Below are 24,347 nucleotides of genomic sequence, written 5' to 3'. Positions count from 1 at the left end.
GATCCTTTCACCCCTCCAGAAGGTGGCGCAGGGAATGTCAGCCCCTGTGAGGCCCTGGGGCAGGGTTGGGGGTAGATGGCCGTCCTGAGAAGGCTTCAGCTGCCCAGGAGGAGGTTGGTGATGTTCCAAAGGAGCGAGTCAGCCTTGGGCCTCCTCCTCAGGCGTGCCACCCAGGCACCCGTCCTGCCTCACCAGGTTTCGGGTGAGGCATGTTTTCCACTCTGAGTGGGGCCTGAGGGGTGTGAAGGGACTGCAGCATCCCCAAAGGAGCAAATCTGCAGATCTCTGGGTGTGATTCAGCCGCCCTCTGGCCCCAGCCCCCAGCCCACCACTTTCCCGTCCACACCTCACTCCCACCCGGCCACCCTTCTCGTGTTCACCGCACAGGCCTAGCAGCCCAACTCTGACCTCTGTAACTCCAGCTCCAACTCCGTCCACTCTGCCCCTGACCTTGTCCTCGAACCTAATCCTAGACTTTTTATCCTTGAATCCCAGCTGCACACTCAAATCCAACCTAGATACCTGCCCCTAAAAATGCATCCTATTCTATAGTTCCATAGACCTGGGAAATGAAGGGAGGTGGCCAAGGAGAGACGGCAAGCTGGCACCAGGGGACATAAAGCAATGGAGACAAATGCTCTGTCTTCACAGTGCTCCAACACCAACAATGGAAAGGTCAGTGCCTACCAGCGTCAAGCACAGCACTAAGTATGATTCAGAACTCACATGAGCAGCTGGTGCTAACATTACCCCCATTTTACATAGGAGGTAACTGAGGTTCCAAGGGAGGTGTCACCCTCCAAAGAGCACAGTGAGACAGTAAAGTTGTCCTGATAGGACCCCCAGTCTTCATGACTCCAGGGTCCTCGCTTCTAATCAGAACTGCAACAGTCTAATGGACCCCAGTGGTGACTTCCACCTACCTCATCTCCAGCTGTCACCCTAACCCAAGCTCACCCTGACACTGACTCGTTCCCAGCACTTCCTGGTCCTAGACCCCCATACAAATCTGAGCTTCTGCCTGACCCGTTCTCACTCCCCTTCCCCAGCCTGAATCCCAACTCCCGTCTGGATGATCAAAGACCTTAATCTGACCTTGACGCCCAATCAGCCTCAGACCCTAATCATGACTCCGAGTCTGACCCAAAAGTCTGCCCCACGACTCACTCCAAATCCCCAACTAAATCTTGACCCCACCCTATCAAAGGAGCTGTCCAGCTCTAGCGTGCCTTGTACCCAAGATACTTAAAGAAGGTCAGCTAAAGAGAGAGCTGGGACATCCTCAGCAATTGAAAAAAAAAAAAAGTCCAGGAATTTTGCAATTGAGGATTACTCAACATGAAAGATCACTCAGGTTTAAAATTTCTGATTCAAGAGCCAGGTCACACACTGCCAGTGGGAGTGTAAATCGACACAGTTCAGGAAAGCTGAAGAGGTGCCCCCTCCCTATGACCAGCACGTCCACTCCCGGGCATCCACCCAAGAGAAGGGAGCCTCCTGCCACCAATGCCCTCGGGCACCCGTGTTCCCAGCAGCCCTTTTGCATTGGCCCAGAACTGGAAATAACCAAGGCCTGTCAACAGAGAAAGGGTCAACACAATGTGGTATGTCCATACGATGAAATACTCCACAGCAAGGAAAAGAGCAGACACACACACCACTGTACGCATCTCACACACACCACTGGATCTCACCTATGTGAGGCCAAGGGAAAGACGTCAGACACAAAAGTGGACAGACAGTGGGACTCCGATTATGTGAAGCCCAAAAACAGGCAAGATGATATCAGGTGATCAAGGTCAGATTAGTGGGTACCTTTGGGGAAGGGCATGAGGAAGCCTGCAGCGGGGTGGAAATGTTCTGCAACTTGATCTGTTGGGTGGATACAGGAGTCTATACATACATAAAAATCCATCAAGCCGTACACTTAAAATTTGAGCACTTTACTATACGTACGTTATGTTTTCACACACACACAAAAAAAGAAAAACATTTAAAGGCTAAAAATATAAATAATACTAAGCCAGAACAGAGTCCTATTAAGGCATAGGCTGGTGAGATAGGGGAAGGGGTAGGTGCCCAGGATGCTGCAGGAGCTCAGGCCCTGTTTCTGGGCATTGGGGATGGTGCACCGAGTGGCTAACGATCTGAGAAACACAGGAGGACACAAAGGGAGCCAGGCGATGAGGCCTCACTCCTGACTCTGAGGCATCGAAGGCAGGAGCCCTGCCTGATCCTGCCTCTAAATCTCCCAGACCCTGGCCCTGCTCTAGGCAGCCGGTAACCCTGACTCGGCCCTAAATCTCAGCCCTCCTAGCATCCCTGCCTCCTCCCTGGCCGCTCTCTCCAGCCAGTGTCCACATGGCCCCAGGGAGATCCTTCCCACACTCATCACTGCCTGGCCCTGAACCCTTCCGCGGCTCTCTGGTTCCACAAGAAAAGACCAGGCTCCATGGTCTGGCCTTCGGGGTGTGGCCCCTGCCACCCTCCACTGCCCATTTCTTGCTACTCATGCATCCTGCTCTTCAACCACACCAGGCATCTCCCTCTGCTTAGGGGTCCTGCTTGATGGGGAGGCCAGACCTTACAGGTTCTGTGCTCCCAGCCCAGCTGGTACATCCCTCTCCTACCCGCAGACCAGGCTGGCCTCTGACCTCACCTCCACCCCAGAGAGTTCGTGCTCCTCCTTGGCCTCTGTTATGAGCTGAGTTGTGCCCCCCAACATTTCTATCTTGAAGTCCTAACCTCCAGTAACTCAGCATGTACTTTCTTTGGAGATAGGGTCTTTGTTAAAATGAAGTCATTAAGGTGGGCCCCAAACAAATATGACAGATGTCCTTATAAAAAGAGAAGACTGGGACACAGACACACACAGAGGGAAGACCACACGGAGACAGGGAGAAGCGGTCATCCCAAGGCAAGGAGAAAGTCGTCAGAAGAAACTAACCCTGTCGATACCTTGACCTTGGATGTCTAGCTTCCAGAATTTCGAGAAAATTAATTTCTGTTGTTTAAGCCCCCCAGTCTGTGGTATGTTGTTTTGGCAGCTCTAACAAACCAACACAGCCTCTCACAGCCGTGCCCTCCCGCTGTCCTAGTCCCTAGCCTGCAGGGTGGTGGCTGTCTGAGTGCCGGTCCTTTCCCACCAGACCAGGGGCAGGCCTGGTGTGACTCATCGCTGGGTCCCTGGCATCACCCAACCCAGAAGAAGAGGTTAGAAATGTTTGCTGAATGTCCCTGCAGCTCTCTCTGTCTCTTACTTGTTCCTGTCTCTGTCCTGCTTTCTCTCTGCCATTTAGCAAACGTTTCCTGAGGCCTTGGCGTGGGCTGGTCCCTCTGCCAGGAACACTCTTCCCCACTCTTTCCACCTGATGACCTCCTACTCATCCTTCAGGACCCAGCACAGGCTCCATCCTCTATGAAGTCACCCCTGGTCCCCCAGAGGTCTCTCCCCTGCTTCCTTTACCTCGCTCCCCCTGGCCCGGCATCTCCCCTTGCCACGGTCCTAGAGGCTGTAGCCATCTGCACCCTCGTGTGTCTCCCCCCTTCAAGTGCCCGTCTGATTCATCTTGGGGTCCCCAACACTACCCAGCACAGGACATATGGGTCGAATGAACAAGGGTGGCCCCAAGGCCCTCATCTCCCTCCTCCAGGCCCTTGCCTCTGCTCTTCTCCCACCTGGGGCACCTTTTCCTTTTCTATTAGCAAAGTCCTACTCCCCTTTAAGGCCCACGTCACCTCCTCTGTGAGGTCCTCCCTGACTCCCCAGGTGGTTGGTGTCTCTCTCCTCTGGGCTGCCACTACCCCTGCCCGCCCAACACACCCTGATCACTTGGGAAGTGACCCCACACCCTACACTGTAGCTCCTTAGGGCCCAGGCTGGAGTCATCGCTGCACATGCTGGCACTGTGTCTTTGCAATGAATGAATACATGAAAGGGTCCCTGACAGACCAGGACCCAATCCTCTCTCAAACAAGGCCTCTTCCCTGCTGTCACCTGACATCTGACCCTCAGCCCCAACCCCCAAGCAACCCTAGCCTAAACCTTTATGTACCCTCCCCACTGCAGGGATAGTGGTTGGAGAGGTAAGGGTGGTTTGAGGGGAAATTTCCACCACTGTTTCCCTTATTCTCCTTAATTCTGCTCACCCCCCCAATTCCCACACAGCCCTCGCACCCTGGCTGCCTTTCATCCAGGCCTTCCTTGCTCTGCTTTCCTCCTCCCCCATCAGAGCCCAATCCAAGAAAAGGGTCTCATCAAATCATCCTCACCAAGGATGAATAGGGGCCTCCATTTCCACTGCGGACTCAAAGCCAAATGGCCCCGAAACAGGGCCTCGAGGGCATTGGTAACCCCGTTAAGAGGCCTGCCGAGCCACTCATCCTGCAGGCTGTCAGCCTTGGCCGAGGCGGGGTGGCCTCTTGCCCCTTTCTCTTGACTTTAGAGAAATACTGATGCCCAGACACTGATTTCATTGGGACAGGCTGAGACCTGGGCATCTGGATTTTTAAAAGTCCCCCCAGGTGATTCCAATATGCTCCAGCCCCCAGGCGTCTTCGGAAGCACCTCTCAAAACCTCATCCTATGGAAAGGTTGGTTGATTATTTATGGGCATCCCTTCCATTCTCCCATCACAGGCAGTGTGTAACTTTTTAGTGGAACGGGCGGGAAAAGCAATGCAGAACCATACCAGGCCCCTTGAATCTCACCATCCTTGAGTCAGACCCACCCAGGGCTGCCCACGCCCCTGGGCTCACACCCGCTTGCCCGACTGCCCCAGGCCTGGGACTCTGGGTCCCCTCCACCCTTCCCACCCCTCCCTTGCCCCTCCCTCCCCGGACTTTCACTTCTCCTCTGCATTTCCCCCAGCCGGTTTTAGCAGACTTGGGCCAGCTTCTCGTTAGCACTTACCGAAAATGGGGCTAAATATAGAGGGCCCAAGGGCTGCCCCTCACCCCTCCTGGCCCCGCTTGGCCTGTCCCCTGGGTCCTCTGCCTCCACAGCCCGCTTCAGTCAAGGCTGTGGCCTGGGAGCCCCTGCGGGCAGGGCCTGCACTGCCGGGAACCTCTGTGGGCCCAGCTGGCCCAGTCCCAGCCTCCTTAGGAGCATCACCTCGCACCCCCACAGCCCCACAGCTGTCCCTGGGCGGCCTCAAGGGACTGAACACTTCTGAGCTGTCAGGAGGGAGGGATGGAAATACGGGCAGCAGACACAACAAGAGAGGTGGCCCCACAGCTGTGCCGACAACAGGCAGGAGCCACCACATAGCGCAAACACCACAGCCACAGGCAGGCTGGGCCCCAGTCATGGATGGAGACCACGCAAACACACACAGGGATGGATGAACACAGATCCAAGACAGGAATGTTTTCCCATTAAGACACATGCCCAGACACAATGACATGGGCAGATATGCAAAACACATATTTAGACATGTGTGTGCACAGCTGTGCTTACACACACACAAGTCACACCCAGACACGCACACACTCACACCCCGGCGTCACTCACAGACATATAGATACAGATGTGCATACACACATACCCAGAGTCACTCAGACAGACACACAGACATGTACACACTCACACATCCAGAGTCATCTCATCCTAGGAGATGGCCAGGGCAGACACCTGAATCCAGTTCACAGATGTGGAGCCCGAGACCAAGCAGGACAAGTGATATGCCCAAGGCCACACAATATATTAATTCCTATCCATGCAGCGGCACCCAGAGCAGGCCTCCAGGGTAGGGCACTTCTGTGAGAAATCCAAGTAAACGTTCTAACCCAGTGCCTGGCATGTACGAGGCTCCCATTCAACCCCAAACAGGGATGAGTCAGTGGTGGAGGAGATGGCATGCATGTGCAGAGGCCCCAGATCTCTGTGTCTACACTGTATGTGCACACACACCTACACATAGTTGCACACATGGGCACCTCAGTAAATAATCATGCCATCCTGCCAGTAGTCTTCCTTCCAGCCCAACTCACCTCTTTTACCTTGCTCATACCCACTCACCCTTCACATCTCAGCCCAGACATCCCTCCTCCAGGAAGCCCTCTCTGACACCCCCCTCCTGAATTGGGTAAGTCTTCTGAGCTCCCACAGCCCCTCGTGCCTCCCATATCCTAGCCCTGACTCCTCTGCCTGTGTGTCCTCCACTGAGTGACAGGTGTGTCTCCCACGCTGGACTGGGGACTCCAGGAGGACACATCTGAAGCCGCCTTTTTCAGTTGTATTTCCAACACCCAGCACAGAACTGCTCAATAAATACATGCTGATGAAGGGTCACAGAGATGCCACAAACACTGAGGCACACAAGGTGGCACACACCAAACCAAGACTCATCCCCACAGGCACCCATGAATGTGACACATATGCCACAGCCATGCCCGTACAGCCACAAATGAAACAATCATGAAGTATTGACGCTTGCCGAGTTCCAGGCACTGTGTTAAGCATTTACACACATTACTTCATTTAACTCTTCCATCAGCACCGCTGAGAGATGACTATCATTACGCAGAGACAGATACATTATACCAAATGAGGCAACAAATACAAATCGCCCTGTATGGTGCCTGACGCACAATGCTCAGTCAACTGACATTTGGGGGGTGGGGGGGAGCAAGGTTAATAAGCACACAAACATACAATAAATTTTTAGGCTGTAATAAGTGCCATGAGGAAAAGACACAGCAGGGCGAGGGGACCAAGAATGGCGGGATTAGTTGCAGGTTTAGATGGGGAGGTCAGGGAGGGCCTCCCTGAGGAGGTGACATCTGAGGCGCATCAAGTGAGGAAGTGAGTCAATCGATCCTTTCCAAGGGTACCTCCACAATGCCATCCACAATGGCCCCTCACACACAGACACAGGACAGTCACACCCAGAAGACTCGAACCACGGCTCATATACATGTACACAGATGTCCACACACTCAAAATGCAACAACACAGCCTTCCGACCCCCTTGCAGTCCCCATTCAAGGAACACTCATGCCACCCACCCACTGGTCTTCCAGATAAGAGCCTGCTACCATCACCGGAGTCCATCCTCCTCCCCTGGACCCTCCAGAACAGGGCAGCAGAGATGGAAAGAAGAGGTCAGAGGCCCCCCAGGTGCTAATGTGGAAGGGGAGGACAAAGAGGAGCTGGGGGTGGGACCCAGGGTGGGAAGTGGAGAGCTTCTGAGGTACAGAGTGAAAGGGCAGAGGAGACAGCCAAGGGGGAAGGGCAGGGCCGGTCAGCGATCGGCACAGCAGGACAAACCCCAAGGTGCTGCCGGTGCTCCTGGGCAGTGGCGCCCGCCCCAGCCCCTTACCTGGAGCCCCCATGCTGGAGTGAACCATGCTGCCCGCCCCGCAGGGCTGGGGGAACAACTGTGTCATCTCCCCGCCCTCTCTGGGGGCCAAGCCCTCTCTGCCGGAAGTCACCCAAGGAGGAAACCACAGGGTCCGCCCCCTTCGGAAGGGAAAATACCATGGCCTGAAGGCCCACCCCAGCAGGCAGCGACCCCAAATCATGTGTGTGTGTTGGGGAAGTGGGCGTAGTGGGGCAGAAGGTAAGCAGGCTGGAAGAGCTGACTCCTACAGCTGCGCCTCCAGGAGGTGTTTGCAACAGCTGCCGCAGGCCTCCTGCCACCTCCACTGGGGCAAACACATCTGGAACGGGGCAAGTGGGTCTGGGAGAAGGTGGGCCCAGAACAACAAAATCACCACCAAAACACTGGCTAGAAGGTTTGTGGGGGCTTTCTCAGCGCCAGCCCTGCACCTTGTGCATGACAGGCATCATCTCTTGAGGCGATCACTATTTGCCCCATTTTACAGATGAAAAGACTGAGGACCAAAGAGGTAAGATGGCCTTCTCAAGAGCCCAGAGCCGAAAAGCGTTGAAGCCAAAAAGCGCAGCAGGAAGAGGCGTTCGCGGTGGGTGTTCCGCTCGGCTTGGGGTGGGGGATCCAGCCGCGCACCTGTCCCCAGGTGAGGCGTCCAGGGCCACCACTGAGCGGAAGCGGTGCCCGCGGGCAATGCCAGTGTGGGCGGGGGGCGGGGCCTTGGTCGGGAGCGGCAGGCGACAAACGCAGGCGCCCGAGGCGGCCCCCGCGGAGAGGAGCATCGAGTCCCCTGGCTGCCCGCTGGCCCTTTGCGCTGCGGCGCTCCCGGCCCAGCGGTTCTCTCCGCACCCGCCAGAGGGCGGCAGCGCCCAGCCAGTGGGTCGGAGGGCGGGGCTGGCTGCGGAGGAGGGAGCCCCTCCCTCCGCTCCCCTCCCCGCCCCCCACCCCCATCCCCGCCCCCGCGCGCACACCTGCGAGGGTCACACAAAGGCGTGGGACTCCCGGCGCACGGCCGCGCAGACAAAGGCTCCGCTGAGCCCGCGACCCTCTTCCTCCTCCCGGCGCCCGGGTCCGAGGCTGCCGGCCGCCTGGCGCCTCCAAACAGCCTGCCTGCCCGCCCCAGGCCTCACAGAACTCGCTGCGCTCCACGCTGGGGGACCCCCCAAACCACACGCGCGCACACGGACGCCTGGACTCACCCACCCACACACCACATACACTCAAGTATTTCTACACACGGACCCCAGCACTTCACACACACGTGTGCACAAGCAGACGGGAACACTCCTCTATGTGCACAGGTCCCAATACCAACCCTCCCGACCCTCCATTGGTCATTCCTGTACAGACACCCCCTCAGCTCCCTCAAGTGGACCCAACAGCACAAGGGCACATCTACACGTGTGCCCAGGCACGCCTCCTGACCATGTGTGCCCATACTCACACCCATGCACACTCACGCAGGATATAACACACAGGCAGACCTTCGTTAGTGCCCTTCCGTCTGCACACAGGCCCTGTGCACCCAGACACGCCCAGGCAGGCAGGCCCACTGGACGACGGGAATGACCAGCGGTCCTTACATCTGCACACAGAGGGGGCAGTTCCCAGCTATCTACACACCATAACATCCCATATTGTAAGGACTGAATCTCACTGAGGAGATCCAGAGACCATGCAGCATCAACCAGGCTCCAGCTCGGACCTGCTGCCTCCTGGTCCACACCTCTCTCTCTCTCTCTTTCTCAGATGCAGCGTTTCTATACATGAGGGTCTTCCGGACAGCAGTCTGGTGGCAGTGGGGTGCTAGAGCCTTGTCTTGAAGCTGCATTTGCCCAGGAAGTTCTGTTTTGATTTAGGATTTATGTTTGGGGGGGCTTGGAAATGAGGGTAATAAGGATATTATGGGGGGTCGAAACCCCACCAAGTCACCCCCATGCTCCACCCTGGACATAGTCAACGTCATCCGTGTCAGGAATGTGCTGTTGGACATGACCAGGTGTCAGCCCCTTATGGGGAGCAAGGAGAGAAGCACCACCCATTTCTGGAGCTGCCCTCCCGGGTCTGCAGCTGAGGGCGGGGGAGCTGGGGAAAGCCTTACACGCTCCCCAATGGGATGAAACCACCCTGCCCCTCTCACCTCCCATGATGGCTCAGCTATTTTTGTCTGAGGCAGACCAGAACTGAGCCCCTGAGCCAGAGTCACAGAATCTTGAAGAAGAATGGGCCTGAGACTTCCGTCTGCCAGAGAGAGGACAGAAGGGCAGAGTTTGGGATGCACTCCTGGGTAGAGCCTGGCGGCCAGGCATGGGGAGGCCCAGGCAGGGGAGATGGTGGCCTCTGGGCCAGAGAAGAGGCCTCAAGCCATGTTGAGCAAAGCATGCAGGGCATAGGAGCTGGGGAGCAGCGGGGGCCACTTGGGGTGCAGGGAGCCTGGGAGGGAGGCAGTGCAGGGGAGGCCAGACTGGGCTCAGAGCTGAGCGGTAATTAAAGGAGACGTAGGGGGCTCCCCAGGGCCAGCGGGGCTGGTAACTGACACGCGGGCCCCATTGCTCCGCTCATATTTCTCACCGGATCGATACGTTTGACTCCCGACAAGACAATAATCGCTTGTACGCGGCCGGCGAGTCGATCAAATACATTATTAGAGCGAGGTCCCCCGGGGGCCCGGTGGGGAATGGTGGGGGGGAGCAGCCAGCCCACCGGGGACAGCAGAGCGGAATTCTTCACCCCTCAGGGCCCCCAGCCATGGCCTCTTCCTCTCGGCCGCCCCTAGGGACCTTCTCTGTGGCTCGGTTCCCCAGCTTCTTTCTGGACACCTGCTGTCTCTGGTGACCTCTCTACTCAGCCCCCGGCCGTGTCCCCACTCTGTGTGGGGACCCAAGGGGTCTTTCCCCAGAAGTGCTGCCTTGCCTTGTAGGGCTGTAGGATGTGGGAGCTCAGAGAGGCCCCTCAGACCCCCAGCTTGGCAGGAGACAGGGAGACCAGGTTGCCGGCCGCACTATGAGTCGACAGCTGGGCCAGGAGATGAACTCCGGCCTAAGATTCATTGATTCTAACCTCCCTCTGCATCTCAGCACATCCGCCTTCAGCAGAGCCCAGGTCAGGCAGCCTCTGGGGGGTCGAGGAAGGCTGGCTTAGGGACCCGAATATATAGAAAAACAGGATGGGGGTGGCAGACAGAGACACAGACAAAGGGATGTCTAGCTGGTTCTGCTACAGGGCCATGCGATCCTCCAGCAAGCCTCTAATACTCTCGAATCAAACCCAGCCTGGCCCACCTGGGCACTGCTTGCGTACCTCTTGCTCACCTTCCTGGCTTCTGGGCTCTAGCCTTCATTTCCTGTTTACACACCTGCTTCACCCTCAGCCTGGCCTTCAGAATTGCTTCTCCAGTGGCCTTAAGTCAAGGTCAAGCTGTAACTGTCCCATATTCTGCTTAGCAGCACCCAGCAATGAGGCACTTAAATATTTCTTCTTCTCCATCATCATCATCATCAATAGCAGCATCACTGTCTATTCTGTGCTATTTGAACTAACACATTATTTGTATTCCTCACAACAATCTGAGGAGGTAAGGTCTGTTATCATCCCTGTTTTACTGATGAATTGGAGCTCAGAGAGGTGAAGTCACTTGCCCCAAGTGACACAGCATGTGAGTGGTGGAGTCAGGATTCAAACCCAGACCTGTCCTCTTTACAGTTTGCTCTTTCTCTACTCTACCATGGGCCTTCTTAGAGCTTCGAAATGCTCCCCGTCTTCCAGTGGACAGCAGGAAAAGCCACTCCCTGCCCACTCAGGAATACCGGAATCTCCTCCCAGCCCACAGCCCACCTCCCACAGCCCTTAAGAGTCTGTTCTTGATATTCGGCAAAGCACTGGACTCCTTCTGACCCATCAGGCTGAAGGTGGTCAACCTTTCCTCATTTCCTTCAATTCAAACCTTTTCTGCGTGTCCCTTAGTGTCAAGCCCTGGGCCTGAGGCTGAGGACCCAGAGATGAGCTGGATCTGAAACCTGCCCTCAAGGAGCTCACAATCCAAGAGGAAGACTGGAGTTGCTGAAAATACCCTGATATTCCATCAATGAGTCAGTAAGCATCCGATAAACGCAGTTATGTGCCAGGCCATTGCTGAGCTCAAAGAAAACAGTGGTTAAAAGTAAAATAGTCAATTATACTTCTGTAAAGCTGAAATTGTTTAAAAAGCAAAACAAACAAAGATGTTCTTTCTCCCCCCATAGAGCTTACCGTCTTTGGAGGGAAATAATTAAAAAAAAAAATCCATTGAATTAATAGGTAATTCCAAGTTGGGAAAAGAGCTTTCAACAATAGGAAGAGGATGATACCTGATGTCAGCTGGAGGGAGGCCTGGTGCTGAAGACTTGTGAGGAAATGGCACTCACACAGCAATTCGACCATTCGCAAGCAAAGAATGTGGGGAAGAGTATAGCAGGCAGTGGGAACAGAGAAGGTGGTGGCCCCGAGGCAACAAGCACATGGCAATTCCCGGAGCAGAAAGGAGGCGCGGATGGCTGGCACAGAGTGAAGAAGGAGGATGTGAGAGACGAGGTGGAGAGACCAGGGCCAGACCACATGGCCTCACGGGCCAGGGTAAGCATTTTGGATTTTACTGCAAGTATAGTGGGACACCACTATAATAATAAGTAGGGGAGTGATGTGGTTCTGTGAACATTTTCGTGGACAATTCTGGCTGCTGTAGAAGGCTAGTCTGAAGGGCCGGAATGTGAGGGAGGTCAGCTGTGAGGAAATGGGGGGTGTCCACATGAGACATGAAGATGGCTGGGACTAGGGTGGTGGCAATGGGGGAGGAGAGGAGCAAGTGTCCCCAGAAGCAATTTTGAAGGTAGACCCAACAGGATTGGTTATTGGCTGAAGATGGGGTGTGGGGGAGAGGGAGGAGTCAAGGATGAGGCCCCCTGAATGCGGAAGTGCCTTCCCTGCCATAGAAAGATTAGGGGAACAGGGAGGGCTCTAGCTGGATGAGAACGATCCTGGCAGGCGCCACACGTGCCTTGCGGTTGGATTTGATGTTGTAGGTGGGAGGTTGGGCAGGGAGATTCTGGGTAAAGAAGATCCATTGGGGAATGCTGTGAGGACAGGCTGGTAGGTGGAATCTGGAGGAGGGATGACCAGAGTGGAGGCTGAGACAATGGTCCATACAACAGGGGAGCAAGGGCCATCAGGATGCAGATGAGGGTACAAATTCAAGTGAGAGTCTGCAGGATTTCAGTGGGCCTTGAAGTGGGTGGCTGGGCAGGGTGGCTGAGTGGACGCGGAGGCCATCACCGATGGACAGTCGGGAGGAAAGCAGATTAAGGGAAGATGCTTGGGTCAGTGCCAGCGGAAGATCAGGAAGAGGCATCTCAGAAGCAGCAAAGTCTATGGGCCAGGAAGCCAGCAGATGCTTAATAAATTTACATTGACACAAACACTCCTTATTGCACCCCCCCAACACCAATTTCCCAGGAGTTCACCTCAAGTAAGAAGAAACCTAGAAGCACTGTGATTCAGCTCAAAGAAGATAAAAGTCAGGAGACTGACCAGGTTCCATGCTGAAACTGACTAGCTGGTGACCTAGGCCAGCCCCCTGTGCTCTCTGGGTCTCAATTTCCCCATCTGTAAGTGGGAAGGGGGCTGGCGGGGCACTCTAAGACTTCTTCCAGCTCGAACATTCTGTGGCTTGAAAGAAGTAAGAACAGGCAAGATGTATTGATGGGCCAACTAGCTGTCGGACCAATACGGATAGAGAGAGAATGTACTGCAGGCTTACACTAGGGAGGGCCCGGCTAAGTATACTCAGGGTTCCACTGAGTCCTCAGCTTTTATTAAGGACTTTTATTATCCTCATTTTAAAGATGAGAAAACTGAGGCCCATGGTCACACAGTTAGGCCAGGTGGACCTGGAGTCTCTCTGACCCCACAGCCTATGCCTAAACTGCTTGCTGAGCTCACCACTCCTCATCTTGGCTTGCACGTGTCTCTCTCAGACTGTAGGTCCTGCAAGAACAAGGTCCTTGATATCATCACCACATACCCACCAGGGCCTCCAAAGAAGCAGGTGCCTGGCCCTGGGCCTTCCCCTGATGAGGCTCTGCCCCCGGCCCAGCAGCCCCTACCCATCACCACGCTGCAAGGTCTACTCCAGCCCAGACCTCCCACCCACCCAGCAGTGACTGCAGGCACAAGGCCACCGCCACTCCCCACATCACAGGGAGCTGTCCAAATGCTGAAATGCAAGGCTCCTTGTCCTCAGTCCAGAAGCCCTGCTGCCTCCAGGACAAGCCCAATCCCCTCACCACAGCCTCCAGGGCCCTGCAGGACCTTAACTCTCTCCACGAGAGCACCACATGCCAGCCCCAGTGGAGGAAGCCAAGTCTGTCCCCACCTTGGGGCCTTTGACCTTGCGGACCTCTCCTCTAGAAGGCTGTTGCTCGTCTCTTCCCATTCCTCTCATCCTTCAGGACTCAGCTCAAAGGACACCTCCTCTGAGAAGCCCGCCCTTAGTCATTCTCCACTCCATCACCCAGCTGTATTTTCCTGACAGTGCTCTCGGGAACTCCATTACTGTCGACTCGTTTGACTGTCTGTTTCCCACTCTGAAGGGTAAGCTCTCTGAAAGCAGGTGTCCTTTTCTGTCGTGTTCACTGTGGCATTCCCAACACTTAAAACAGTGCCTGACACACAGCAGGTGCTTAAGCCCTATTTTCTGAATGATAGATTCCTCCAGGCTCCAAAGAATGAAGTCCAAGGCTGGCTGTTCAAGCTCAGGTGGGTAGGGGCCCCTGCCAACCTCTTTCTCCATTTTGCGCTCAGAGCTCACCTTCTTCCTCTGTTAAACAACTGGGGTTCTCCTACATGCCTGTCCTTCATGCTTCCTTTGTCTGCCACACAAATTCTACCCACCTCTACAGCCTCTGCTCAGATCTCCCCTGTCTAGAAGCCTTCTCAGACTCCACTGGACGCCCGATTAATAGTAACGACCTCACTCTTGCACAGCTCCAGGCCACATCCTGGGCTTTAGCACCAGTCCTCCTGCGTTGTAATTACTTCTCAGTGAGTCTGCCCCCACGGGGTGGGTTTGATTCAATCTTGTGGAGTCGGAGTCCAGCACTGGGCTGCAGATAGCCAGGGCTCCAAGAACATTTGTGAATGAGGCACCTGCCCCCGCAGACTATAATTATCTCTACAGGTGCATATCGTGTATATAAGACTGGTTTGGGAGTCAGACATATGAAAGTTTGAAAACTGGTTCCTCCATTCAGTTGCTGTGTGACCCTGGGGAAGTGACTTTGCATCCATGAACCTCAGGTTCCTCATCTGTGAAATGGGGGCAGTAACATGAGCTGACAGGAACTTCATTAACTTTAAATATAATACTTGCCACTATGGATAAGGAACTCAAAAGTTCACAAAGCATTCATCACCCAAGGTTTGAAATAGAAAACTCAGAAACAACCTAGATGCCACCAATTCAGCACAGTGGCTAAGGATATTGTAGTATATTTGTACTCAGTACGTGGCCAAGAAAGAGAATGAGACAGACCTATGGATTTGGACTTGGAACATTCTCTAAGACTGCTGAGTGAAAAGGCAAATTGCAGAATGGTTTATACCACTTAATGTCATTTATGTAAAACACATACAAAAAACATTATTCATTTTCTATGAGTGCGAAAGTAATGACAAATGCAGAGAAAAAGATCTGGAAGGTAACTAGTTAACTAATGACAACTACCTTTGGTGAGGGGTCCAGGACTGGGAAAGCAGAAGGGACTCGAAGGGGATTTTAGCCTTTCTCTTATGGTTTTGGTTTTTATAATGAGATTATATTCATTTTTTAATTAAAATTAGAATTTATTAAGTGATACAGAGGTGGCTAACACAAAGAGAAGCAAAGAAATGACTATCCCCAAAGTGAGGACAGTGGTTACCTCCAGCAGGAGGGAGAGAGGGGTATGTTCGGGGAGGACACACAGGGGTGGGGGCCCCCGGGCATGGGCAGCCTCTTTTGTTCCAACCTAAGTGGTGGCTGCACAGATGTTCACTCTATAAAGATTGGTTAAACTGCACACTTATGACTTGTCCACACGACTGTGCTTCCTGTGGGCAGGGGCCAATTCGTACGCATCCCAGTATCATCTGCTCCCCACCCACCCCCAATTCCTGCCCAGAAGCAGACCTTAACAGAAATCTGTGTTCGGTAGGGTGCGCCCCACGGCTGCAAGTGTTCCAAGGGCCCGCGGCCGCTGTCCAGGGTACTAACGGCCCAAGCCTGGGAGGCCTCAGGGGAGGCTGGCCTAATAAGCCAGCTTCAAGACTCCTTATCCTAACCAGCCAGCCCTCCAGCCTGCCGTGTCACCGGCCCCTGCCCGCCTCTAATACATCACCTCCCATCACCCCCACCCCTCGCTCTCTTCCTCAGGCCGGCTTTTGTTCCTGCGGCCCAAGCCCAGCTCCAACGTGCCTCAGGACCTCTGCTCTTGCTCTCCCCCTGCCTGGTGCCATCTCTCCTCATTGTCCCCGTGGCGCATCCCCTCACTTATTCCAGGATTCCACTCACACGCCTTCTCCACAGAGGAGTCTTTTTGATCATCGCACCTCACGTAGCCTTTCCTCTCCTCATCACTCTCCATCCTTGACCAGGCTGCATTTTCTTCCTGCACTTCCCACTGTCCAACATTCAAGTTTCCGTTATGTGCTTGTTGATCATCTGTCTCCCCCCACTGGAATATTCATGCTGTGGGGGGACAGGGAGCAGGTCTGTCCTGTTTGGTTTTACTCTCCTTTTTAAAGAGGCCTCAGGTATTACCGTTAAGTGAAATAAACCAGACAGAGAAAGACAAACACCATATGATTTCACTCATCTGTGGAAGATAAACAAACACATGGATAAGGAGAATAGCTCGTTGGTTACCAGAGGGGAACTGGGTTGGGGGGAGGGTGAAAGGGGTAAAGGGGCACATATGTATGATGACGGATAAAAGCTAGACTATCGGTGGTGACCATGATGCAGTCTATACGGAAACTGATATATAATAATGTACACCTGAAATTACACAATGTTATAAGCCAGTATGACCTCAATAAAATAATTGAAAAAAATTTTTAAAAGGGGTCTCAGGTGCACAAAATTGTGTTAATCATAATCCTTGGTTTACAGCATACACTCATCCTTGGGCTGGGCAGAGCCCTCTTTCATGATTTATTTGCTTATTTATTTTATTTATTTTTAACAATGTATGCATGTGAACCCGCCACTCAACATTCAGATTAGAGCTGTGACAATGGTCACGCTGACACATCTGACTTGTTCACACTGTGTCCCCACTGCCTGCAACTGGTTAGAGGAGGCACTCGGTATCCATTTGCTGAAGAGGCTGAGGGACAGTGACCTCTGCACCATGCAAAAGGGAGCCAATGGGAGCCTCCCCGGCCTCACAGGAGGTGGATGGGGGTGGAGAAGAAATCAGAGGCCAGCCCCCTGCTAAGCTCCCCTGTCCTCCCTACTGCTCCCACCCCCTGCTCGGCGTGGCCCAAAGCCTCTTCAATACAACTCAGCTCTCCACCTCCCCCGAGGGCCCACTGTGCCAGACCCTGTGCCAAGAGCAGGGGACACAGGGTGCATCAGCCTTGGCCACGCCCTTGAGAAGTCCTCAAACCTCCACGGCCCCGGCCCCTGACCATCTGCTATTATCATAAGTAATAAGAGCAGCTACCGGGCGCCTGCTCTGTGCAGGTCTGTGCTCCGTGCTCGCCTTGCATCATCTCTTGGCATCTTCCCAACGATCCAATAAAGCAGGTGCTAGTATCAGCCCCCCTTTTTCTGAGGAGTACCTCGAGGTAGGTCAGAGCGGGCAGGTGGATTCCAGAGCCGGACTCTCCTCACCACCAGGCACGCTGCCTGTGTTACATTGATCATATGCACATCTCCCCTCAGAAGACTATGAAGTCCTGTGCCTCCTGCATCTCTGCAAAAGCAACTGAGGATGGTGGCAAGGTGTCAACTTTGGAGCCATGTAGGTGGTTAGGTCTCAGCCACAGGGGAAGAGTGAGGCATGGAGGGGCTGTCACTTGGCCTAGGTATCACACTCATGAAGGGCTTCATTAAACACGATGTGCATTTTTGACTTTACGGTTGGGTGCCTCTGCCAGACCACACCACCTGTGAGACGCTACAAATTTTGGTTTAATAAATCCTGAAATGACCTTGTAAATATCAGTTAATTTGGCATTATGTTGTTGTTGCTAAGAGCACAAGTCTGTAACTCCATTTTGGCATTCCTTCATTCTTAGCATACTGGGAGGCCCAGGAATTAGAAATGCCCTGAGCCTCTCTCAGCTTCTATGGAGCCTGCTGAGTCCTTGCTGTGTGACTTCAAGCAAGCCACTCGACCTCTCTGTGCCTCTTCCAGAACTATGTTGTCTCTGAGCAGCATCTGCAGAGGACCCTGCCTGCAGGAGATGCTCCACAAACATTTATTCAGAGGAGTTTAGCTTGATGGAAGCAGGTGGGCCGAGATCACATGAGACATAGTCCCCGCCATCATGGAAGCAAACTCTGAGCTCTAGACACTTGAAGGAAAGTGAGGGATCAAGGGAGATGGGTAGATTTTGGGTGTGACAACCATTTACTGAGATAAGCACAAGCTCCTGGTGGAGCTCGGGCCAGGGGATCAAGAGTTCTGCTTTGGACGATTAAAGGAGGAGCCCTGAACCTACTGGTTAGAAACACTCTCCGTGCACTTTCTTACTGAATCTTCTCAAAACTCTACAAAAGAATCATTGTCAACATGCCCATTCTACAGATGAAGAAACTGAAGCTCAGCAAGGTTGAATCATTTGCCTGGAGTCACACAGACAGAGCCAGGATTAGCATCCAGGCTTCAAAGTCCACGTTGCCATCCACGGTGCACTCTCTCTCTCCCCCGGACCCTCGCGCACCTCTTCCCTTTGGCTCGGCAGGAAACACTGGACATGGACCTGGGTTTGCCGTCTGAGACGTCCACCTGTCTCCCACCCCTGGCCAAATTATGGCCTCCTGTCAATATGAGCCATCTGCTAAGAGCTTTCCCATGGGTCCCCTGCCTTGAGTCCTGGCAATGCTGGGATGCACCCTGAACGCTGTCCCCGGCCTGGTTCATTCTCCAGGCTCATACAGCCAGGCCAGCTGTGAGGGGAGCCAACACCTTTGGACCCACTCGCCTCCTGTGCGCCTCACTCAGAGCTCACCTCCGTGGAGTCTCTGAAGGTCAGTCCTCTCACTTGCTCCACGCAGGACCTGTGCCTGGCAATGAACATCTCCTCAGTGCCGAAAACACCAGGCACTTTGAGGTTACCATGGAGAGCACCAAGTCGGTGGCCCCCAGTCCTCTTCCTCCCAGAGGCTTCCCCAGACTCCTGGAGAAAAAGCAGCCCCTGTCCTGGTGAGAGGAAAAGCTCAGGTGCGTGCAGGGTCAGACCCTCACTCTGCCTGACCAGCCATGTGACCTTGGATCAGCAGCTCCACTTCTCTGAGCCTGGATATCAGTACCAATTCCAAAAGGGCTCTCCGATTCCTCCCCTCCTCAGTCACCACCTGGCTGACTTCAGGCGCCTCCTCCCTGCAGGTCTTCCTGCCCCCATGCCAAAGCCTGATAGTCTCCTCTCCCCCTGGCGGCCTGAGAGGATCTTTCTAAAACTAATCAGGCTGTGTTGCTTCCTTGCTTAAGACTCTTCAGGGGCTTCCCTGCGTTTGGGAATAAAACCCAAACCTCTTAACCCAGCCTACAGAATCCTGTGTGACCTGGCCCCGGCCCACATCTCCCATCTCTTCCCCCATCACTCTCCCCTTCACCTACACTGCTCCAAGCCACGCTGCCTCCTCTCTGTTCCTCAAACCAAGCTCTCTCCAACCCCAGGCCCTTTGCATGTGCCACTCCCTCTGCCTGAAACACTCTTTGTCTGGTTAAACCCCACTCATCTTTCAAGGTTCAGCTTAATTGTCTTGCCCTCTCTCTGTGGGCTCCCTATCACAATTTCAGGGGTAGAGGGTTATCTGATTTTGCATTGAACTGGTATTTACACTTAAAGATCTGCAGCCCCTCTAGTTTGTCACTTGATGAAAGTTGACTGTGCCAGTGTTCTTCAGGGCTCTATCTCCAGGGCCCAACACACAGCAGGTGCTCAGATATGTGGAATGCATCTGTTAAATGGATCCTTTATGGGGATAAGCACCTGAAGCAGAGGACTGGAGTCTTCTGAGCCTCAGTTTCCACTTCTGTAAAATCAAGATAACAATTCCTCCTTACAGCGTAGTGGCGAGGATCCAGACAATGAATATTGACAGTGCTTTGGGAAAAACGCCCTTCAGATGTAAAAGCTTGAAAGAGGTGGAACCCAGAGGATGAGCAAGAGTCAGAGAAGAGAAGAACAAGAGAGAAGGACATAATCATTTGTCAAGTAACCGTATCTGCCAGACACCTTACATTTCCTCGTTCACTGTCTCCTGGGATGGTGGCTATGACCCAGAGGGGGAAACTGAGGCTCAGAGAGAAGACACCACCTGCCCACAGTGTCACAGTGAGTCCATGGAAGAGCCAGGATTTGAACCCCTCACACCGAGGCAGCCACATTTCCCACGCACCTCCAACAGAACTTGACCCCTAGCAGTGGGTTCTTGACAAACATTTATGGGTTGGACCAATGAAGAGGACCAACCAGAGTCACTTGGGTCTGAATGGCAGTCCTAGCTCTGCTACTCACTGGTTGGTGACCTTGGGCAAGCCACTTCCCCTCCCTGAGCCTCAGTGTCCCCACCTGCAAAGTGCAACTAAGGATCATGCCTACCATCTAGGTGGTCGGGGGACTCACCAAGAGCCTGCAGGTCGAGTGCTTAGCACGCAGTAAGCAGTCTATGAGCAGCTGTTAGGATTGTTACTCTTCCATGCAAGGGAACAGCATGAGCAAAGGCATGGGGCAGGTTTTGGAGATGATGAGAGGCCAGTGGAGAGAGAATCAATCAGAGAGGACCTCTCAAGGGAGTGGCCTCTCAAGCCAGACCGAAATGGACTCCCAAGTCTGCATCCAGTTGTCAAGGCGGGAGGTGGGAAGCTGGTGAGGGGTCCCCTGATCTTCTGCCCCTCTACACCCTCTGCCCCCAAACCCCTCAGCTCCTTCCAGGTTTCTTCGACCGGAGTCCTGTACACCTCAATCTCCTACCACCCTTGTCTCCACCCCAGGCCCAGCCAGCCCCAACTCAGACGGGCCTCTCGCTCTTGCCCTGGCCTCGCCTCTGGCCCAGGGGATCTTTCTCTCTTCTGTTAGGAAGGCCTTTTACTAATTGGAAAACTATTTTCTGAAGGTAGTACAAATAATTCATAAGGGTAAAAAGTAAGAAATGTTTTAGGCACAAGCAAGCACATGACATGTGGGTAGGTACGTGTGTATACACACCACCTTTTTAACACAAGCTGCTTCTTCCCGCGTGCCAGAGGGCTCTGACACGGAGCTCCTTAGCCCCCTTAGCAAACCAGGTGCTGTGAGGCTGAGGGAGGAGATGAGTCCTGCACTCACGCAGGAATTGTGACCAGACAGGTCACTGAGTCCTAGGTGAAGAGTGGCGGCTTGGAAAGGAAACCTGGGGACATCCTGGAATCCTCCTCCTCCCAGTGCCTCCCAACTTCCCATGGATTCAACCCAGAGAAGTCTGAACCCCTCTGTTCTTCCCCCACAACTACCTGCCCTGCCCCCAGCCCTGCTCCATCCCAGGACACCTCTTTCTCTTTCTCCTTCTCCTCCAGCCAGTCCCATCGCACAGGTTCTTCCTCACTTCCTCACTTGCTTGCTTGTTCCACAGATGTCTCTTGGACCCCATCCACGTGGCAAACACTGAGCTAGGGACAAGTGACGTAGCCCCTGTCCTCCAGAGCTGACAATGGAGGTGGGACCTGGGCTCCTGAATCCATACCCTACACTACTCCCAACAGCATGACACTGATCAGGTCCCTCCTCTGTCCAGACAGAGAAGAAAAGTCTCAGAATCCCAGGCTTTCTCCGGCTTCACCTTTCCAAGCTACCAGGAGAAACTGCGAGGGCAGGACGCAGCCTTAAGGTGTCATCATAGGAGCACCTGGATGGGGGGGTGACCATGCTCCCCAGAAGGAGGATCCTGCCCTCACTCCCTCCCCAGGAGCCTGAGAGAACTCTGGACCTTCAAGGCATGGGTGTGCCACAGGAGGGGCCATAAACGCCATCTAAGCAGTTCACTTTTCAAGGGAAAACTGAGCTTCAGGGCAGGCAAGTGACTTGAGCAAACCCACACAGCACATCTGTGACAGACAGACAGGACTCAATCTCTGGTTCTCCAGTTCCCTCTCTGCAGGTATAGACGTGTTTTAACTCCTCCAGACACTGACGCCCCCAAGAGAAAGAGAGAAGAGGGGCTTGAAACGTTTTCCCTGCGCTTTCTGGTGACATTCCTGGGACCTGGGCCTCTGTGTGCTTTCACGGCTGTGGGAAGGGGGATAAACCAAGAGAGACATGGACTGAGACACGGATGTGGGACAGGAGGGGTAGGAACGGTTGAGGGGAAAGCATGTCACAGGGCAGAGAAAGGAGGTACGGAGAAAGAATAACTGGGGCCTATGCAGGTGGAACAGAGAAGGGTGTGGGGGATCTTAAATCCCTGGAGGGAGAGGCAGCAATAAAGGGAGAGTCGGAGTCACACAGAGAGAGACAGACACAGAAGGGGAAAGCAGAGACAGAGACAAAGAGAAGGAGAGAACAGAAAGGGGGAGGAGGAATGATTCGGGTGGGGCCACCAGGGCCTTCTATCAACCGCTCCCCCGACATCCTCTCACAGGCCCTCACACCAGCAGTCCTGTGGAGTGTGTGGTGTTGTCCTCAGCCCCGGGAGACTGTTCCGGCGTGGCTGAGAGGGTACACAGGAGGGGTGTCCAAACCCAGCCTACCTCTTCCTCACCCCAGCTGCCTCCCTGAGACAGAGACTAGGGCCCAAGTTCAGTGTGGACGGGGCAGAGCAGGCTCTGGAGGACTGCAACGGTCTGGGCTGGGCCAGGGGGCTGGGCCTGCCTCCCCACCTGTTCTTGTCCCCTGCTGTCCGCGCTGCGGGCGGCGTCTGCTCTCCTGACTTCTACCCACGCCTCCCTCAACCTGTGGCCATCATCTCCCTGCCTGCCCATCCTGAAACCTTCCTGTCCATCCCTGCACCCCGTCAGACCACTCATCCAGAGCCCACCTTTCTACACCCCTGCAGGTTTGGGGCTAGGGAGGGGGACCCAGCGGCCTAGCTGGGGAGGGGGCTTGGTGGATTATTGAAGAGGTACAGGACTGCGGCTGACATGGATGAAGAGGAAGAGGAGGGGGTCTTGGTGATGGACGATGCTGAATCTGCTATGGGGGGTGGCGGGGAGGGGGTGGAGGAGGGCTGGGGGAGGGGTAGTGAGGAAACGGGTTGAGGGGGGAGCAGGACCAGGCTCACATTTGGCATTCAGGGCAGCTGACAATAAAAATGCTTTATTGCCAAGAAACTGGATCGATCGGGGTTGGAGGGGGCCGGCAGGGGGGACGCGGAGGGCTCGGCGCAGAGGCCGGCGGCCGGCCTCCGCAGCGACCAGGGCCCGAGCCGCCCTCCCCCCTGCACCCCCCTCCCCGCCTCCTGCCCTTTCTCTCTCCTGCAGCCACCGCTTAGTTCTTATTATATTTTTTCTTATATATTTTTTCCCCCAGCTTCTCCTGCTCCTGTTATTTTTTTTTTCTTTTAATTTTTTTTAAAACTCGCTGCACTCCCAATGCCGCAGGCTGGGTGGGGGTGGGGGTGGGGTGGGGGCGTCCGCCCACGCCAGGCCCCGACCCACAGGGTGTCCAGAGCTGCTGGCTCTGGCCTGAGACCCACTTTGCCTCCACATCCCCCAGTTCAATCAGTCTCCCCCCAGAACCTGCCCCTGATTGCCTGTCTCTCCCTGCCACTTGCCCTAAGGGCCTCCCCAACGCAGGAAATGCACCCCTCTCGTGGGCTCAGGGCCCTGGCCAGGCCTTCGTCCCCTCCCCCCTACCTGGCCCCCTGCTCACTCCCAGAGCCATTTGGCTGATGGTCAGAACTGTCCGTCAAGGGGGCTCTGAGCCTCTGGGGACCCAGATGGGAGGAGGGATGGGGAGAGGTCGAGGGTCAGGCCACGTCCCCTCAGCTCAGCTCTTTCCCCTCCCCCTTCCTAACAAAGGGAGCAGAGCCCGATGCTGGGTGGGGGGCGGCCTGGTACTTAGGGAAGCAGGGAGGAGAAGAGCTGTGCGGATGGCCATGGGCAGGAGGCGGGGGTGGGGCCTGCCTGCCCCTCCCCTGCCCTCCCCCTCGGGTCAAGGCTAAGGTGATTCCTCAACCTCTCTCAGAGGCTGGGCTGGGAGGGGAGGAGGATCTGGACAGACAAAGAACTGGAGCCCCCGGGAATTGGGGGCTGGGGGGACGCACCTGGGACCCGGGCAGTCCCCGCTGAGGGAGGGGTAGCAGGCACCCCTCTGGTCCTAGTCTCACCCTCTGGATGGCCCTGCCTCCCATCTGCAGCAATCCCTATGGATCCCACAACCATACAGATCCTTCGAGCTTGGGCAGGCAGGGTTGGGTGGGAGTAAGGGGAAACTGAGGCCCAGAGAGGGGAAACAGAGGCAGGGTTGGGATCCAGGACGGAGGCATGGCCCCAGGGTTCCCAGTGTGGCCCCAGAATCTCTCCCTTTCCTACCCAAGGAGACATGCCTCCCTTCCCCCTCCAGGTCAGGGGATCCTTAGATGGGGCAGGGTTGAGTGGTAGAAGGTTGTTTGGAGAGGGAAGAGAAGCTGAGCTTTCTCCTCTCTCAGGCCAGTGGGGTCGGGGGACCAGGAGAAAGAAATTCTAAATGTGGTCTGTCTCTTGCACAGGCCTGGCACAGCCTCGAGGTGGAACTTCAAGTCACAAAGGGCAGGAAACCGACGTGGACAGGGCCCTCCTGAGCACCTGGCTATCG

The 24,347-nt window shown here is 54.7% G+C and overlaps 1 protein-coding gene and 1 long non-coding RNA gene across 21 annotated transcripts in view; one reads left to right on the top strand and one right to left on the bottom strand.

The window, feature by feature from the left end:
• Window positions 1-24,347, bottom strand: part of POU2F2 (POU class 2 homeobox 2) — a 78,123-nt gene that overhangs the window by 28,925 nt on the left and 24,851 nt on the right. For 13 of the 19 annotated variants that reach the window (XM_044760329.2, XM_044760325.2, XM_044760327.2 and 10 more), the window contains exon 1: window positions 7,323-7,420. The exons of 4 other annotated variants lie outside the window; for them this stretch is intronic. In XM_044760329.2, the coding sequence (XP_044616264.2) occupies window positions 7,323-7,389 (67 nt within the window). In that variant the 5' untranslated portion in view covers window positions 7,390-7,420. Of the gene's footprint in view, window positions 1-7,008; window positions 7,222-7,322; window positions 7,438-24,347 lie in introns of those variants that run through there. 2 more of the 19 variants (XM_014867564.3, XM_070499131.1) reach the window with 2 other exon arrangements.
• Window positions 7,447-16,428, top strand: LOC139042185 (uncharacterized). Of its 2 annotated transcripts, none has more exons than XR_011498602.1 (5): window positions 7,447-7,562; window positions 7,828-7,980; window positions 11,298-11,426; window positions 11,631-11,945; window positions 12,822-16,428. It is a non-coding gene; the product is annotated as an uncharacterized lncRNA (long non-coding RNA). The 2 variants fall into 2 exon arrangements; XR_011498603.1 differs by having other exon boundaries at window positions 7,527-7,737.

Source organism: Equus asinus, chromosome 26 (genome assembly GCF_041296235.1).
Source record: "Equus asinus isolate D_3611 breed Donkey chromosome 26, EquAss-T2T_v2, whole genome shotgun sequence".
NCBI lineage: Eukaryota > Metazoa > Chordata > Mammalia > Perissodactyla > Equidae > Equus > Equus asinus.
Note: the sequence above shows the minus strand (reverse complement) of the source record. Positions and strands in the feature narration are given on the sequence as shown.